This window comes from Panthera uncia (assembly GCF_023721935.1).
Source record: "Panthera uncia isolate 11264 chromosome B3 unlocalized genomic scaffold, Puncia_PCG_1.0 HiC_scaffold_1, whole genome shotgun sequence".
Lineage (NCBI taxonomy): Eukaryota > Metazoa > Chordata > Mammalia > Carnivora > Felidae > Panthera > Panthera uncia.
In genome coordinates, this window is record NW_026057582.1 from 82989415 (window position 1) to 83008670 (window position 19256).

General features: G+C 42.3%; 1 protein-coding gene and 1 long non-coding RNA gene across 4 annotated transcripts in view; one reads left to right on the plus strand and one right to left on the minus strand.

Annotated features, from left to right (window-relative positions):
• Nucleotides 1–4889, plus strand: part of LOC125909862 (uncharacterized) — a 21257-nt gene extending 16368 nt beyond the window's left edge. The window contains exons 4-5 of one of the 2 annotated variants that reach the window (XR_007453792.1): nucleotides 673–760; nucleotides 4803–4889. This is a non-coding gene — a long non-coding RNA (uncharacterized LOC125909862). Of the gene's footprint in view, nucleotides 1–672; nucleotides 761–2585; nucleotides 3208–4802 lie in introns of those variants that run through there. The other variant, XR_007453791.1, reaches the window with a different exon arrangement.
• Nucleotides 916–12014, minus strand: CCDC32 (coiled-coil domain containing 32). Of its 2 annotated transcripts, none has more exons than XM_049613354.1 (4): nucleotides 11868–12014; nucleotides 9646–9901; nucleotides 4863–5019; nucleotides 916–1867 (listed from the first exon to the last, which is right to left on the minus strand). In XM_049613354.1, the coding sequence occupies exons 2-4, from the start codon at nucleotides 9887–9889 to the stop codon at nucleotides 1729–1731; spliced, it is 540 nt and encodes a 179-aa protein (XP_049469311.1). In that variant the 5' UTR covers nucleotides 9890–9901; nucleotides 11868–12014; the 3' UTR covers nucleotides 916–1728. The 2 variants fall into 2 exon arrangements, with proteins under 2 accessions (XP_049469311.1, XP_049469310.1); XM_049613353.1 differs by having other exon boundaries at nucleotides 9646–9896; nucleotides 11868–11930.
• Between the last annotated feature and the right edge of the window lie 7242 nt (nucleotides 12015–19256).

A 19256-nucleotide genomic window follows, 5' to 3' on the forward strand; every position in this document is an offset into this window, starting at 1 on the left:
TGTCTGCCTTCCCCAAAGTGTTTGGGGACCACAGACGGTCGCTCTCTATGTCAAAGGTATCCTACTATTAAAAAGCAGTAGAGGAAAAAATAAAAAAATGTAAAAATAAATAAAAATAAAAAGCAGTAGAGGGCACCTGGGTGGCTCAGTCGGTTAAGCGTCCAACTTTGGCTCAGGTCATGAGCTCACAGTTCTTGAGTTCTAGCCCCACATCGGGCTCTGCGCTGACAGCTCTGAGCCTGCTTCAGATTCTCTGTCTCCCTCTCTCTCTGCCCCTCCCCTGCTCACGCTCTCTCTCTCTCAAAAATAAGTAAACATTTTTTAAAAAGCAGTAGGAATAAAGCTAATACCATTAATCAAATTTTTCTTTTAATTTTTAGAGGTGGGGAGGGGGGCACAGAGAGACCTAGGGCTTGATCCCACCACCCTGGGATCACAGCCTCAGCCCAAATTAAGAGACACTCAACCAACTGGGCCACCCAGGTGCCCCCATTATCAATTTTAAAAAAGGAAAATATATCTGGAAATTGCCACCTCCCCCTAAATTCATATAATTCAGCAAATACATGGAATTATCTGGTTGATTCCCATCCTTTGACAGCGCAAATACTTGATTTAGATATGACCACATGTTTTCTGAAGATTTTTATGGTCACTCTGTTCCATCATCAGGGAATTGAAACCTGTTACCCGGGAAGAAGCTCCATGGAGTCAGAGCTGCAGAAATCTGGCCACAGAATCCTACCCTAAGAGCACCGAGGTGAGGTTTGGCTTGTCAGAGGGCTCATGTCAAAAATAGAAGGCTGCAAAGTTTCTCAGGTCTCCTGCATTGTCAAATACTTGTCTTTACCTCCCCACTAACTGGGAGCATCTCTCTGGGGGAGAAGCAGTTCAAGAGCACCACACACACAGCTATTCTCATCAGAAAAGCTTTACGTAGACAACACGGACTGAACATGAACACTATAAACAGGGAAGCACAGGCTCAGCCAGGAAAGCTGCCACAAGAAGCTTGGAACTATTCAGAAGGGGTGTCAAATACCAACACCAAATTTACAAGTCTAATTTGAAGCTTGGCCCTTTTTAAGTGCAAGAGGAAGTTAGGGGAGAAACCATGCATGAAATAAAAAAATATACATATACACACAAACACTCAAGTTGTCACACTGTTGTCCCTTTTCTCCACAAGGAACAAATCAGACAAAGGAAAAGTGCGGCCTCTTTTCCTAAAGTCTCTATATTTATTACAAACTTAGAGGAGCCCCACATGGGGTGTGGATCCAAGGAGGCAGATTTGATTCTCCTTGGCCTCACTTACCACTGACAATTAACCAAAGAAATACTTGGGATACAGGCAGGAACATCCAGAAAAGGCAAGCAAAAATATGGCTCACTGAGCTTATATATTCTACACAAGGATATCAGTTTCTCCAAATACTTTCATACTTGCTCCTTCACTAGATTCTTAGCAGACTTCTCACCTGTAGCAACAGGGCTCAGGCAAGGTGTGAGACACAGAGGAAAGCGGTATTTTGATCCAGAATGTGCTGGGTCAGTCACTTTATCCAGGACAGTCACACATGCCAGCCCCAAGCCAGTCCTCAGGGGCCCACAGCTGTTTGCTTTGTTGAGTGGGAGCGTGGGCTACCCTCCCTCCTTAGATTTCTCCTTGCTGCTCCGCTGTTCCCTCTGGACCCAAGACAGCTGCTTGGCGTGCTTGTGTACAATTTACTGTTCCGCGGCTGCTGGCTGGTCCCCGGCCACTGGCTTCTCAACCTGGGACTCTGGAGGAATCAGATACTGGACCTCCTCTGTACTGATGGCTACTTTATCTGGCTGGAGCCACCTCTTGAAATGTTCCAAGGTGCTAGGAGAAAGCAGGAGAAAAGGGTGGCCACATCAGACCTGGCTGATTAATCACTTAATGATTATCTCAGTTACTCAAATGCTGCCTTCCTGCCCACCACCAATTTCTTCCTACAATTGTTTTTCACTGCTAACGGGGAGAACGCCGCCGATCTTCCTCTGACAGCTGTGCATCCTGGCAGCTCGGCGGCATAATTTACCCCCTAGTGGGCACTTTGGCTATAAGCAGCACCAGGCCCCTTCAAATGCAGAGCCTCTGAAGGCTTGACGAGAATAGCTGAAGAGCTTATGTCTCAGTCCTGTCTTTTCTTCCTCAAAACTGGAGTGGAGAGAAACTGTCAGAGGGAGGAAACGTTCAAATAAATACCAAATTATTAGTGGAGCATCTTGAAATCTCCTATACCTGAGGCAGTCTGAGACTCGATTATACTTACAGCACTTAGTTGCACTAAGCACCATTTTTGTGGGTTTTTTGTTTGTTTATTTCATCCTATAGCAAGTCCTCGAGATGGAAACATCTGCACAGCAATTTCTCCCACAAAGAAATAGCCACTATGCCAGAGGGCTCTTTTTTCCTTTGCATCTGTGCAGAGAGGGGAAGTGCCCCCTCCCACCTTCCTTAATTACCCAAGATCCTCCACTCTAAAGCTTATTAGATACTCATGGTAAACTACAAATGACCACAAATAATATAAACCTTATTCTATGCTCTTAAATAGCCCAAAGTCTGGAGCCAAGAAGTAAAGCCATCACCAGCAGATTTGAGACACCTAAAATGGGGGAATCCTGGTGTAGACAATAGGACTTCTCAGCCCATTACTCCTGCACCAAAAGCATGCCATGATGAGGGTCACCTACCTGGCCTTCACGTACATGAAGAACCACACAATTCCACTACAAAATGGCCTCTGTTTAAATCATAAATGTTGAAGTCTGCAAATAAATGCAAATCTATTTCTGGTGTGCTTGTTCTAACACTGATAGAAAGACGTGTTCCCACAGATGGAGCTTGGGAACAAGTGCCCACAGCTCAGGGGACTAAGGTACTCCAGGGGCATTTAATCTTCATCTACAACACTTTTCATAGAATTGTTTCAATTGCTTCTATAGAAAAGGGAACATCATATCATTTTAGGTATTGATAAACACACAGAAACATGACCTTGAGCCTTGGTGCTGATCTGATTTCAGAGAAAAAGAATTCCTACTTGAGAATCACATAGGAGAAAATTTTGTCTTTTCTTCTCAGAATTGGAGAGGAGGCAAACGTTCAAGGGGAGCAAGAATCGAATACCAAGTTATTAGTGTGTTGGGAATGTGTACATCTTCAAGTCTTTTGTGTTTGGGGCAGTTGAAGGCTCAACGGGATTGAGTCTTTAGAGACAGAAAAAAGCAACATGTGTTTTATTTTCTGAACCCTCAGAGGGTAGGTAGTTGGCCTGACTTTAGATGCCACATGATTTCTGAAGAATCTAAGGGCACACCAATGCAATATTTAAGATAATGTAAGTAAAAGCACTTTGCAAATTAAAAAGCAAAATGTAGGGGCGCCTGGGTGGCTCAGCTGGTTAAGCATCTGATTTCAGCTCAAGTCATGATCTTACAGCTCATGAGTTCATTGGGCTACTCGTTAACAGTGAGGAGCCTGCTTGGGATTCTTTGTCTCTGTCTCTCTGCCCTTTCCATGCTCGCTCTCTCTCTCTCTCTCTCTCTCTCTCTCAAAAATAAATAAACAAACTTGGAAAAAAAAGTAAAATGTAACTATCAAGTTTTATTTCCCTACTGTCCATGATTTCAGCAGCCATAGCTTCATCTGACATCATGGGGCTTTTTAAAATCAACGTTAATGGTATGTTGCAAACTTAGGTCATGTTTCCCTAAGACCTTTTGTTTCAAATTCGGGTTTTTACTTCCCTCACCCATTTTTTTGAATAATTTCTTACTGAACTTTAAAATTCCATCAAGACCAATGATAATAGCTAACACTTATATAGTACTTACCAGGGGCCAGGTCTGTTCTAAGCACTTTATACACAGTAACTCATTTAACCCTCATAACAACCCAAGAGGTAAGAGTTACTATTCCTGGAAAGCATATTACTATTACATATTCCTGTTACTATTCCTGCTCTGTAAAGCAGGAAACTGAGGCACACACAGGTTACTTCCTTAAGGACACACAGCCAGTAAGTGGCAGAGCGACTCTCCCGGGTGTTGGGCACCATGCAGCTCTTTGTGGCAGGATGCCCTCTCCTCCTCTCTGCATCTGCCACCCCCCGAAGATACTGTTCAAGTCCTGCCTTCTTCTCTGGCACAAACACCAGAGCCCACAGGGAGCTCAGTGGTCTCTCAACTCCCAAAGCATGCTCTGTCACTTCCACTCACCCGGCTCTTTTCTTATGCTGCCTTATTTTGTTAGGTTCATCTTTATATATATTTGTCATCTCTCTCCAAATAGTTGTGGGGACCAAAGGAAAAAAAAGGGATCTCTAAAATTTCTTTACATCTCCCCTCTGCCCCAGCACCCCCAGCCCCATAGCATCAAGCACAGTGCCTTCACACAGTAGATGCTTAGGAAATTCATGCTATACAAATTCAGTCTATACAAATTTGAATGCCTACAAGGTGATAGAAACTCTGTAAGGCAATAGGGAGTTACAGGTAAGATACTGTTCCAGTTGATGATTGGTTACTACTTTCTCAAGTACACTGCATACTTGGAAAAGAAGACAATGCTTTATCCTCAATTCTGTCCAATCTGTGATCAAGATGTAGGTGGGGTATTTGCTTTTTTGCAAAAATACTATCAAAAATCTGCTACTGGACCAAGAGCAAAGAGAGCAACCTGAAAAAAGGATGAGTTTTGAGCTCAGAAAAGCTGATGTTGATATTAACCAATATCTCGACTCAAATGTCACTCTCCCTGAATTCTTTAGAGAAAGAGAAATGCCCTCAGTGAAATACTGTCACCTGGAACTGGACTGAGAACCAATTACCTCTCATCAGAATCAAATCCATCCACAAAGAACTCTGATGCTAACTTCTCCTGGAGGAATCGATCCCAGCATTCCTTCTTGGCTTGGGCCAAGGTTCGAAGCATGTCCTTAGAAGTTACTTCCTGATTTAAACCTTTGATTCTTCTCAGTTTCTTCTCTAAAAACAGATGAGAAGTTAACAAGGAAAGTGAGTATAAAATGAAACTAAATCTAAAATGCAACATGACAACTTAAAAATTCTCTCACTGATGAGTATATTCACACTCCCTGCAAAAGAGCTCATTTTTTCTGAGGACATGTACAGGGAAATGTACATTTTTCTTTTTCCTTCACAGTGTCTTAACTCTGGATTGTATCAAAGAAACATTTAACCCCAGAAAGGGAAAAAGCCATAGGCTCTCATAAATAAATCAGTGGCATGTCTTCTTTGAAATCACAGAAGCCAGCAGGTATCTCTCTAAGGAATTACTTGTTTTCCCTGGCTTGACATGTGTCAACTCCTTGAATATAGTCTCTCTGAGGAGTAAGTGGTTTTTCTTTTTGTTACAATGACATGAAGTAGTTTCCAAACCTCAGGAGAAAGAATTAGAGAAAATAATGAAAGATCCAATGGTTCATTAGACACTAAAATTGACTTGATGGGAACTCAATAATCAGAGACCTTGAAGATCTCCATGTGTGATTAAATTCTTCATAAAAGAAAATCTCCCAACATTTTTTACAGTTACTCAACTTGTGGCCTGGATGTTGGGACCTTATAAAAAGAAACATCTTCTAATTCCAATGAATGGTCTACATGGCTTCCTGATGATAGATGTTTACTTATTCTTCTGTGCATTTTAAGTGTAATTGTTGAACAACTGAAGAACAGAAGGAACAGTATCACCATTTGCCTTCTGCCTTAATTCAGTCTTGCCTTCAACTATAATAAATGTGTCAATGATGGCCTTTTGGAGGGGGGAGTGGGGAATATCAAGCCCAGACCCAAACAGAAACTTTATGATTTGCAATCCTGTTTTCATTTCTTCTTTTTAAAATTTTATTTATTTATTTTAAATAATCTCTACACCCAATGTGGGGCTTGAAATTATAACCCCGAGATCAAGAGTTACATATTCCTCCGACTAAGCTAGTCTGGAGCCCCCTGTTTTCACTTTTTTTTTTTTTTTAATGTTTACTTATTTATTTTGAAAGAGAGAGAGAGAGAGAACAGGGCAGGGGCAGGGAGAGAGAGGGAGACAGAATCCCAGGCAGGCTCAGCTCAGAGCCTGATGCAGGGCTCTATCTCACAAACTGTGAGATCGCGACCTGAGCTGAAATCAAGAGTTGGTCACTTAACCAAATGAACCACCCAGGCACCTCTGTTTTCATTTCTAAACAGGCCACATCATCTGCCATCCACAGATCAAAGCAATAACCACCTTTGTTGCTGCAAGTTACCACCAAGAGCTCGCCCATGTAAAAAACCTGCAATTGATAAAAGTTAAATATTTGAGGAGTTTTTGCCTCCTTGAGGATGTGAAAAGAATTATGTAGATCTCACACTGAGCTGGCTAAGTTTTTTTTTTTTAATACTTTTTAAAAAAATATTTATTTATTTTTGAGAGAGAGAGACAGACAGACAGACAGGGTGTGAGTGGGGGAGGGGCAGAGAGAGAGGGAGACACAGATTCCGAAGCAGGCTCCAGGTTCTGAGCTGTCTGTACAGAGCCCGACGTGGGGCTCAAAGTCACAAACCATGAGATCATGAACTGAGCTGTAGTCAGTCGCTTAACTGACTGAGCCACCCAGGTGCCCCATGAGCTGGCTAAGGTTTTATAATTGGTGCTCTTAGTGGATTCTTTTTGATATAGGTTTATTTGGCAATAAAAACAATGTATTATCTGGCCTTGGTTCTCAAGGTGGAAGGTACTCTTTTGGGCTGGCAAAGTCTTCCCCTCTCTGAGTGTGCTGCGTCCCTAATCGGTTGTGATCTAAGTTGGGCAGGTAGAAATAGATACCACTGCATACTCCAAGTCTGCCTGCCAATGTCTCCCAGACTGTGCCATAGGCACAGAAATGGCTCCTGTCTTCCTCAGAGAATGAAATTTTAATCATCTTTTTTTTTTTTTAAGATTTTATTTTTAAGTATTCTCTACACTCAACATGGGGCCCAAACTTACAATCCCCCAGATCAAAAGTCCCATGCTCTACCGACTGAGCCAGCCAGGAACCCTTTAATCATCTTCTTAACTGATTTTAGAAAAGATCAGTGGAGTTTTAACTTCCAAAACCAGTCCTGACCAATCAAATCATCACCAAATCCATTAAAGTTTCTTACATCTCCTGGGCACAGAGTACCAACAAGCTGCAGGATGTGGTTCTCCAGCTTTCTCAGATGATTGCTTCTTCTCCTTATCATCATTCTGACTACCACTGAACAAAATTGTGTGGGACGCCTGGGTGGCTCAGTCAGTTAAGCATCTGACTCTTGATTTCAGCTCAGGCCACGATCTCACAATTTGTAGGATCGAGCCCTATGTCAGGCTCTCTCTCCCTCTCTCTCTGCCCCTTCCCCACTCTCTCTTTCTCATAATAAATAAATAAACATTGAAAAAAAAAAAAAAGAGGGGTGCCTGGGTGACTCAGTCGTTAAGCCTGTGACTTCGGCTCAGGTCATGATCTCATAGTTCGTGAGTTTGAGTCCAACATCAGGTGAGCTCGAGTCTGGCTTTGGGTAAAACATGAGCCCGGGTGAGCCCCTTTCTCTCTCCCTCTCTCTTTGCCCCTGATAGGATTCTCCCTCTCCTTCTCTCTCTCTCTCTGCCCTCACTCACTTGTGCCCTCTATCTCAAAAAAAAAAAAAAAAAAAAAAAAAAAAAGAACACAATTGTCAACAACCTTGGCCAGGGCTGCAGGCTGCAAGTATTACTATCCTAATGTTGGTGGCTTCCCAATAAATTTCACATTACACCCTTATATTTCTTATTATCCATCATTCCTCTTGTGTTTCTCTCATATCTTTTTCTTACAGATCCTGTAAACTCTATTCTGACTCTTCTTTCTGTCCTTCCTCAAAAGCTTCTTCCTGAATTGCCTTTCTTTTCTTAAATAATTATTCCTAGGTTTGGTTTTGTGACACATAGATGAGTCTCATGGGTGTTTAATAATAAAAGGATACCACAATTCTAAAGCAGTCACTGCCCTAGACTGATATTTTTCTGTCCCCTTGCATGGGACAATCTGAATCTCTTTCCTGTATTTGGAGTCTCTCTAAATATTAATACTTAAGGCCACAGGACAGAAGATGTATTCAGGAAATATTTTCAAAATTAAACAACTAACAAGAGGTAGAATGAATTTTATGTCAACATGGTCCCATTCCAACAATCAACCTATTTAATACAACAGTTTTTTAGTACAACAATTTTTCAATATAATAGTTTCATCAGAAATCCAAATGCAGCTCTGGGGCCATGCCCTTTTCTTTCAGGATGGCATAATGTTTGACACTTTTGAGTTATCTGAATATATGGGCCACCAATAGTAGGCAAGAGGATTGTACAGAATGGCAAGAAATGAAGGAGAATTCAGATGATACAGTCGGAGGCAGGAGGTAACAAAGACAGTTTTAAGGAGGGGCGCCTGGGTGGCTCAGTCGGTTGAGTGGCTGACTTCGGCTCAGGTCACGATCTCACGGTCCGTGGGTTCAAGCCCTGCGTCGGGCTCTGTGCTGACCGCTCGGAGCCTGGAGCCTGTTTCAGATTCTGTGTCTCCCTCTCTCTCTGACCCTCCCCCGTTCATGCTCTCTCTGTCTCAAAAATAAATAAACGTTAAAAAAAATTAAAAAAAAAAAAAAAAGACAGTTTTAAGGGATATACAAGGAAAAGGGTGCTCCTTCCCAACAACCAACCTGAAACCCCCTAGAATTATATCTGACAAATACATGTGGTGAGGACTAAAAACAATACTAATTAAGGGGGAAAACTGGGTGGCTCAGTCAGTTAAGCGGCTGACTCTTGATTTCAGCTCAGGTCATGATCTCACAGTTCATGAGATTGAGCCCTGTGTCCGGCACAGTGCTGACAACACGGAGCCTGCTTGGGATTCTCTCTCTCCTCTTTCTCTGTCCCTCCTCCTACTCACACTGTCTCTCTCTCAAAAATAAATAAACATTAAAAAATTATGATAATGGGCACCTGGGTGGGTCAGTTGGTTAAGCGACTTCGGCTCAGGTCACGATCTCACGGTTTGTGAGTTTGAGTTCCAGATAGGGCTGTGTGCTGATGGCTCAGAGCCTGGAGCTTGCTTCAGATTCTCTCTCTCTCTCTCTCTCTCTCTCTCTCTCTCTCTCTCTCCCCCTCCCCTGCTCACACTCTGTGTCTCTCTCTCTCTCAAAAGTAAACATTAAAATAAATAAAAATAAATAAATAAAATAATAATACAAAATGATAATAATAATAATTAAGATTAGAAACCAGGTTTGAGGGGTGCCTGGGTGGCTCACTCAGTCAAAACATCTGACTTCGGTTCATGTCAGGATCTCGCAGTCTGTGAGTTCGAGCCCAAGCCCCGTGTCGGGATCTATGCTGACAGCCCACAGTCAGGAGCCTGCTTTGGATTCTGTGTCTCCCTCTCTCTCTCTGCCCCTCCCCTGCTCTCACTCTGTCTCCCTCTCTCTCTCAAAAATAAATACACATTAGAAAAATACATGTTAAAAAAACAGGTTTGATGTAACTTTAACATGCTTCCTTAAAACCACCAGCTTATGATTAAAAACATAAAAGAAAGTAATTTAACTCACCTAGAGATGCTAAATACACTTCTGAATCCTGCAAGGGAGCCCAAGGCTTTGTAGCTGGCTGATCAGCAAAATCTGGGGCCTCCCTCTGGCCTGTGCCTGCAGGGTAAGAATCCATAAAGGAGTCTGAAAAGGCATTGTTGGCACCATCTTCTTGATCAGGATTTGGCAGACAGGAACAGATTTCAGCCCAAAGATCAGGGCCAGATTTTGTAGCTGTAGAGTCAACGCTCTCAAACATTTTCATTTGGAATCTGAGCTGGAAAAACAGAACTGTAAGGACTGGCTCTAAGGATACAGTATAAGTATGCAGTACTGAGATATTTGTTTCCCTACTGAAGGAAGGTAATAGGCTTTTAAGAAGTTTCTCTAAACTTAAAATGTCTTTTATTAGATTCCTATGTTATAGATATAAAGATGACAAAAGGGCAATTGGGTTCCTCTTCTGGCTCGGCATTCCAGTTGTTTTCATAATAAAGTTTGTTTTTAAAAATGAAATTTCTCAAGCCAGACACAAAAGGACAAATATCAAATGATTCCACTTGTAAGAAGTACCTAGTGCAGTCAAATCCATAGAGACAGAAAAGAGAATGGTGGTGGCCAGGGGGTTGGGGGAAGGGGAAATGGGAATTACGTTTAATGGGTACAGAGTTTCAGTGGGAAATTCTAGAGATGGATAATCATGATGGTTGCACACCCATGTGAGTGCCACTGAATTGTACATCTAAAAATGGTTAAAATGAGGGGCGCCTGGGTGGCGCAGTCAGTGGAGTGTCTGGCTCTTCGTTTCGGCTCAGGTCCCTGATCCCAGAGTCATGGGATCAAGCCTCCCATTGGGCTCAGAGCTGACAGCACAAAGCCTGCTTGGAATTCTCTCTCCCTCTGCCCCTCTCCCCCACTCACACTCTCTAAAAATAAAAATTTACAAATTTTAGGGGCACTGGGTGGCTCACTCAGTGAAGTGTCCAACTCTTGATTTCAGCTCAGGTCACCATCTCACAGTCGTGGGATTGAGCCCCAAGTCGGGCTCCACTCTGAGCATGGAGACTATTTGGTCTCTCTCCCTCCTCCCCTCTCACTCTCCCTTTCCCTAAATAAGTAAATAAATAATTTTTTTTAAAAATAATTTTTTTAAACAGTTAAAATGGGCCCTTTTACATTATGTGTGTTTTATTTTTTTTTTTTTTTTTTTTTTTTTAAATTTTTTTAAAAAATTTTTTTTTTTTTTTCTTTTTTTTTTTTTCTTTTTTTTTTTTCATTTTTATTTTTATTTATTTATTTATTTTTACATTATGTGTGTTTTAACACACACATACGCACACACACAAAGAAATGTCTAGGACATTTCCAGTGGAGACAAATATTCTGCACTTTGCTCCAAAGATCTCCAAAATGCAACCACTCTGTCCTCAGCCAATTAAATTCTGTTTTCAGTAGGACATGAACTAAAGGCCTTGCACAGTTCCATAGACATGAGGATAATAAAAATGCTGTTTGGAAAATACTGTCAGAGAGTAATGTCATATGCAAAGCCCCATGTGCTCATTACATGTAGAAACTGGACTATATACCTTATTTTATAAGTTCTTATTTTAATAGTCAGAAACACTGGAAGAGGCATTTCCATCAGTTTACAGATGAAGAAACTGAGGATCAGAAGGATAACAAAAGTCTAGGGTACCTTACTGACATCTATGGTGATTCCTTGATTGGAAACCACACCTCTGCCGCTCCAAAATCCATGTTCTTATCCAATACCTCGCTGCTGGGGCTTTCATAACTATCTAGTCTTACAGCCTGGGCTGACACCCTCCTTCAGGAAGGACCTTTGAGATTAGGAAGGCTGCCTGGGGTAAGGTCTAAATAATTCCAGGAGAGAGCCCAGCCAGCGCAAGGGCCCAGAAGTAAAAGGGGCAGAAATGTCACAGAGGCTCTGGATAAATTGATGCCGGGGTCCCAGTGAACCTCCACTCCCATCCCGAAGTCGCTTGAACCCACCCAGACCAAAACTTTGCTCGCACCGGAGCCCCAGTCCTCCCCCCTTCTCTCTAGGAAGTCCAGAACAGAGCCGGCAATGCCAGTGTCCAGACCCAGGCCTCCGTCACTCTGACCTCAAGAACTGGCTGGGCAATACGAGTCAGGCCCCGAAGCTCCTCTGTGGTATCCCGGGATAGGACCGGACCATGGATCTAAAACGGTAGGTACCCCTGCCCCTCTTCACCTACCACAACCGCCTGCCCAGCACCCACAAACGCTCGGCTCAGTTCCGTCGCTGAAGGCTGTGAAGAAATGGGGGGGCGGAGTCTCCGAGTGATGGATCCGGGAGTCCTCCAACCACCGCCCAACCTGACGATGTTCTGTGCGTCGATTGGTTGAGGGGAGCTTGGCTAAGTGAGGAAGTGAGGGGCCGAGTGAGAGAAAGAGGTAGGCGGGACTTGTTGCCGGGATATAGGGCAGTCACTTGGCCTTGGTTCCAACTTCCCTGGGGCAGGTAGATTCCGCGCGCATCTGAGCATTCCGGGCGCACGGACAGCGCCTTCCGCCATCACCTTCTCGGATAGGGGAAGCCCAGTTGCCGAGGCCTTTTGAGTTTTCTTGGTTCCCTGAGGAAATTCACCTCCTCGGCAATTCTCTGGGTTGGTGTTTTGTCTGTGAAAATTGCAGCCCTTTGCTACCCAAATTAAAGTACTTCAGCAGCTCAGATGGGAATGGAGGCGACTACTTTCCTTATTCTCACAGGAGACCCAGGCCCTATTAGCCAAGTTATGAAGCTTTTTCTTTTTTTTTCTTATAAAAATTTTAACGTTTTATTTATTTTTTTCACATTTTAACTTTATTTTTTATGTTTTAAAATCTACATCCAAATTATTTAGTATATAGTGAAGCACTGATTTCAGTAGATTCCTTAATGCCCCTTACCCATTTAGCCCATCCCCCCTCCCACAAACCCTCCAGCAACCCTCAGTTTGTTCTCCATATTTATTAGTCTCTTTTGTTTTGTCCCCCTCCCTGTTTTTATATTATTTTTGTTTCCCTTCCCTTATGTTCATCTGTTTTGTCTCTTAAAGCCCTCATATGAATGAAGTCATATGATTTTTGTCTTTCTCTGACTAATTTCACTTAGCATAGTACCCTCCAGTTCCATCCACGCAGTTGCAAATGGCAAGATTTCATTCTTTTTGATTGCTGAGTAATACTCCATTTTGTGTACATATATATATATATATATATATATATATATATATATATACCACATCTGCTTTATCCATTCATCCATCGATGGACATTTGGGCTCGTTCCATACTTTGGCTATTGTTGATAGTACTGCTATAAACATGGGGGCGCATGTGTCCCTTCGAGACAGCACACCTGTATCCCGTGGATAAATGCCTAGTAGTGCAATTGCTGGGTCATAGGGTAGTTCTATTTTTAGTTTTTTGAGGAACCTCCATACTGTTTTCCAGAGTAGCTGCACCAGCTTGCATTCCCACCAACAACACAAAAGAGGTCCTCTTTCTCCACATCCTCGCCAACATCTGTTGTTGCCTGAGTTCTTAATGTTAGCCATTCTGACAGGTGTAAGGTGGTATCTTATTGTGGTTTTGATTTGTATTTCCCTGATGAGTGATGTTGAGCATTTTTTCATGTGTCGGTTGGCCATCTGGATGTCTTCTTTGGAGAAGTGGCTATACATGTCTTTTGCCCATTTCTTCACTGGATTGTTTTTTGGGTGTTGAGTTTGATAAGTTCTTTGTAGATTTTGGATACTAACCCTTTATCTGATATGTCATTTGCAAATATCTTCTCCCATTCTGTCAGCTGCCTTTTAGTTTTGCTGATTGTTTTCTTCGCTGTGCAGAAGCTTTTTATTTTGATGAGGTCCCAGTAGTTCATTTTTGCTTTTGTTTCCCTTGCCTCCAGAGACGTGTTGAGTAAGAAATTGCTGCAGGCAAGATCAAAGAGGTTTTTGCCTGCTTTCTCCTCGAGGATTTTGACGGCTTCCTGTCTTACACTGAGGTCTTTCATCCACTTTGAGTTTATTTTTGTGTATGGTGTAAGAAAGTGGTCCAGGTTCATTTATCTGCATGTCACTGTCCAGTTTTCCCAGCAGCACTTTTTGAAAAGACTGTCTTTATTCCGTTGGATATTCTTTCCTGCTTTGTCAAAGATTAGTTGCCCATACATTTGTGGGTCCATTTCTGGGTTCTCTATTCTATTCCCTTGATCTGAGTGTCTGTTCTTCTGCCAGTACTATACTGTCTTGATGATTACAGCTTTGTAGTATAGCTTGAAGTCTGGGAATGTGATGCCTCCTGCTTGGGTTTTCTTTTTCAAGATTGCTTTGGCTATTCAGGGTCTTTTCTGGTTCTATACAAATTTTAGGATTCTTTGTTCTAGCTCTGTGAAGAATGCTGGTGTTACTTTGATAGGGATCGCATTGAATATGTAGATTGCTTTGGGTAGCATCGACATTTTAACAATATTTGTTCTTCCTATCCAGGAGCATGGAATCTTTTACCATTTCTTTGTGTCTTCTTCAATTTCTTTCATCAGCTTTCTATAGTTTTCAGTGTATAGATTTTTCACCTCTTTGGTTAGATTTATTCCTAGGTATTTTATGGTTTTTGGTGCAACTGTAAATGGGATCGATTCCTTGATTTCTCTTTCTGTCACTTCATTGTTGGTGTATAGGAATGCAACCAATTTCTGTGCATTGATTTTATATCCTGCAACTTTGCTGAATTCATGAATCAGTTCTAGCAGTTTTTTGGTGGAATCTTTTGGGTTTTCCATATAGAGTATCGTGTCATCTGCAAAGAGTGAAAGTTTGACCTCCTCCTGGCCGATTTGGATGTCTTTTATTTCTTTGTGTTATCTGATTGCAGAGGCTAAGGATGAAGCTTTTTCTTATTCAATTTGTCAATAGACATCAAGCCCCTGTTGTGTTCCAGGCATTGTGTTAAGCAGGAATTCAAAATAAGTAAGAGTTGGTAGGGGTCCAACAGGTCTTTATAGCTAAGTATAGGAGGGTGTGCCATGGGGGCAGACAATTTTACAAATAACAGCAAAGAGTTACAGAAGATATGACAGAAGTGTGGCCGGTGTACATAAAGGAGAGAGTGCCATGGGAGTGTGTCAGGAAGGCTTTTTAAAAGAAGATGACTTTCGATATCTTTCAGGGATTATCAATTTGCTGAGATGCAACCCTTCCTCCCCCCACCTATCCACCCCCAATTCCCAGGGCCCGTTACTCTCTCTCAAAGAATCAAGTGAGAAAAGACATCAGCCAACCATCGGTAGACATAACTTGGCTGAGGATAAAGTCTCTAGATGTGTCCAAAGCCAAAGTGGCTATGGTGGTAATAACTACCATCATGTAAAAGGGAACTATGAGGAACTCCATTGCTCATATTTATAACCATCCTTAGAGAGCATATGCAAACAGAGGGAAGTGGAAAGCAAGAAGATTAGGAAGCAAAGGAGCAAATAATAGGCAAGATTTTTTTCAGTGTTTATTTATAAGGAATAAGTAGGGGGCCCAGAGCCAAGTCTACCAGTGAGGGATCCCCAGAGTCCTTCAACTGCCACCAGAATTGAAGACCTAATCTGGAAGCATCTGATTCATAGAAAAGTTCACTGTCATAGGTTTACGGGTACTTCATCAAGCTACTCCATGACCTTTCGACTCACTTATGCCCTTTTCTCTGGTTTTCTGCTCACAAACAAATTTTTTTATTTCAAATGTGACCTCTCAGATATCTTGAACAAGCATAAGAGTGCCTTTAACAGTAGGCATAAATAGTCACTGGTATGAAATAGAATACATTTTCTAAGTTAAAGTTACAGTTGTAAATTAACATATTGGTACCCTTACAGATTCACTGATGTCCCCTGAGTTTAATTAGTGTGTGTGATGAATAAATCAAAACCAGATCCTGGACTTGCAAAAGCCATGGTGATCTGCCACTTCCCAAGGACTCTTCATACTGGGAAGCCACATGAGGGCAGTCGCATCCCTCTATCTCAGACCCTGCATTAACTGCAGCGTAACCTAGCACAAATATGTTTTTTATTTGTATGATGCTTGACCAGCATAGGCCTTCATTAAGATCAGGAACCATGTCTTTTTTACTTCTGTATCTCCAGAACCAAATGATGCCTAGGAAATGTTCAAAATTTATTTGGTATGGGAGTGTTTGAATTAGAACTCTCATAGGCCAAGACCACACAGAACTGCAGCTAGAGCTGTGATTCCCTCTTGAGTTCCTTCTTCCCTGTGCTACCAAGGTGATCTGAAAATGGAGATCAGATCATGTTACACACGCGTGCGTGCGTGCACACGACAGACTCTTTGATGATTTCCCATTGCTCTTAAAGACTTAAATCCTTATCATGGCAAGTTAGTTGGAGTTCTTAGTTCAAATAATAGAATTCATTCAACCAGTATAAGCAGTAAAAAAAAAAAAAAAAAAAAAAATTAAACCTGCTCTGTCCAATAGAACTCTCTGTGGTGATACAAATTTTCTGTATCTGAGTTGTCCAATAAGGTAGCCACTAGTTTGGGGCACCTGGATGGCTCAGGTGGTGAAGCATCCAACTCTTGATTTCGGCTCAGGTCCTGATCTCATACTTCGTGAGATTGAGCCCTGCACTGGGCTCTGTGCTCACAGTATGGAGCCTGCTTGTGATTCTCTCTCTCTCTCTCTCTCTCTCTCTCTCTCTCTCTCTGTGTGTGTGTCTATGCCCCTTTCCCGCTTGCATGCATTATGTGCTCTCTTGCTCTCTCTCTCAAAATAAATAAATAAATTTTTTTTTAAGGTAGCCAGTAGTTTCATGTGGCTCTTGAGCACTTGAAATGCAGTTTGTGCAACTGAAGAACTGAATTTTAGATTTTCTTTCTTTTTATTTAATGTAAATTTAAATAGCCACATGTGGCTCTATTGTAGAGTACAGAATTAAAGGATATTAAGTAGTGCACAGAAAATCAAGATGGACAACAGTGTGAGGCGTGGGGTCTATACAGCAAGGAACAGTGTCTAAACTTCACTGAAGGACTGCTCACGGAATACCCCAATGCCTTTGAACATAGACACTGCAGCTGTCATTGCTGACGAGCACTGGACACAATAATCCCCTGCTGTTAGCCCTCCAAAGCAGATGTTTCCAGGGGCGCCTGGGTGGCTCAGTCAGTTAAGTGTCAAACTTCAGCTCAGGTCATGACCTTGCGGTTCACGGGTTCAAGCCCCATGTCAGGCTCTGTGCTGATAGCTCAGAACCTGGAACCTGCTTCGGATTCTGTGTCCACCTCTCTCCCTGCTCCTTCCCTATTCTCTCTCTCTCTCTCAGAAATAAACATGGAAAAAAATTTTTTAAAAAGAAACAAATCAGATGTTCCCAATGCTATCTTGTCACACATGGGTTCTACACTGTGCCTGCTTCCTTTGCTGTGTGCCTCTGAACCAAAGGCTCCGCCTGATCAGTGGAGCCCAGGTGATGAATGCCCAAGCTGCAAGGGAATTGGGAAGGCCAGTTTCTGGCTTCCACCTCTTGGAGGCTGTACTTTTTTTTTTTATTTTATTTAAATCTTAGTTAAACATACCATGCAATATTGGTTTCAGGAGTAGAGTTCAGTGATTCATCATTTACATACCATACCCTGTGCTCATCACAAGTGCCCTCCTTAGTACCCATCCTCCATCTAGCCCATCTCCCACCTCCCTCCCTCCATCGACCCATAGTTTATTCTCTATCATTAAGAGTCTGTTGTGGTTTGTTTCCCTCTCATCTCTCCCCCCACCCCTTCCCATATGTTCTTCTGTTTCTTAAATTCCACATGTAAGTGAAATCATATGGTATTTGTCTTTCTCTGATTGACTTATTTAGCTTAGTATTATACATTCTAGCTCCAGCCACATCATTGGAGATAGTACTTATGATGTGGGAAATTCCTCACATAAAAGAAGAGTGTTAAGAAGATGCTGGATATCCAAAGAATATGACAAATGTCTACTCTTCATGGTCTATACCAGTGCTTCTCAAACGTTAATATGCAGAAAAATCATCTGAGAGTCTTGTTAAAATACAGATTTTTGGGGTGCCTGGGTGGCTCAGTCAGTGGTTAAGCATCCAACTCTTCATTTTGGCTCAGGTCATGATCTCACAGTTCGTGAATTTAAGCCCCACATCAGGCTTTGCGCTGACAATGTGGAGCCTGCTTGGGATTCTCTCTGTATCTCTGCCCCTCCTCTGCTTGCACTCTCTTTCTTTCTCTCTCTCTAAAAATAAAAAATAATAATTTAAAAAAATTTAGGGGCATCTGGGTGGCTCAGTCAGTTAAGCGTCCAACTCTTGATTTCAGCTCACGTCATGATCTCATAGTAATGGGATCAAGTCCCACGTCAGGCTCTGTGCTGGGTATGGAACCTGCTTAGGATTCTCTTTCTCGCTCTCCCTCTGCCCCCCTCCTTAAAAAAAAATGCAGGTTCTCAGGGCCCCTGGGTGGCTCAGTTGGTTAAGCGACCCACTTCGGCTCAGGTCATGATCTTGCAGTCTGTGACTTCAAGCCCTGCATCAGATTCTGTGCTGACAGCTCAGAGCCTGGAGCCTGGTTCCAATTCTGTGTCTCCCACTCTCTCTCTGCCCCTCCCGCTACCCCCCCACTCTCAAAAATAAATAAACATTAAAAATATACAGATTCTCATTCAGTAGGCCAGGGTGGTGGGGGGGGGGGGGAGAAGGAACAAGATTCTGCAGTTCCAACAAGTTGCCGGGTGTTTCCCATGTTGCTCATCCAAACACCACATTTTGAGAAGCAAGGCTTTATACAATCCCACGAGGACTTTCTCTCTGTAACATTCTAGTATCTCATTCCTTTTCTGTGCTTCAGACACATTCTGAAAAGTTCTTTAAGAAAAAAAAAAAACTACTTTATTGAAATATAGTTCACATTCTATACTATTCACCCTTATGTCGTGTGGCTGGTTTTCAGAGGCCTTGTGTTCTCTTGATTTGGCTCTGTTTCTGAGCCTGTTCTCCAGCTCTCTTATGTACTCTATGAAGTACTAATATCCTTTCACTAATTCCCTCTCTGATGAAGTTAACCAGAGTTGGTTTCATATCTGGCATTTAAGAACTCTGACAAAGGCGTCTACTGATCCACTTGCCGTTTCAATCTCAGGACAGGAGCATATGGAAGGCAAATGGGAGCTCTTTAATTCTACTGTTGGGGGAAGGATAGATGTGAAGACGTTGCTTCTGGAGTGTGTGTGTGTGCGAGTGTGTGTGTGTGTACGCCCATGTGCGTTTAAATACCTACATAACAGCTTTATTGAGTAATAAGTCACATACTATAACACGCTTTGAAGTATACACCACGGCGCTTCTTTGAGTAAGAGTTTAGCAATCCTCATTCTCATTTGAGTAAAGCTCCTTTCGTTTTTCCAGATCCAAGGGACTTTGAGCATATCTACGTGAATCTACACTTTGGGTGAGTCATTCTCACTGCCTCTCAATTCAATTCACTCCCTTAGTCTCACCCACTGACTCTCAAACTCACATTTTCACTCCTTCAACTCTCTCCCTCTCTCACGCCTTCTCTTCTCAGTCCCCGCCTC

Coding starts and splice junctions, on each gene's coding strand:
- CCDC32 (XM_049613354.1), bottom strand. CDS start 9,889: ATGAAAATGTTTGAGAGCGTTGACTCTACAGCTACAAAATCTGGCCCT. Junction 5,020..9,645: donor AGTGTATTTAGCATCTCTAG/GTGAGTTAAATT, acceptor ATCTGTTTTTAG/AGAAGAAACTGAGAAGAATC. Junction 1,868..4,862: donor GGATTTGATTCTGATGAGAG/GTAATTGGTTCT, acceptor GCTTTCTCCTAG/CACCTTGGAACATTTCAAGA.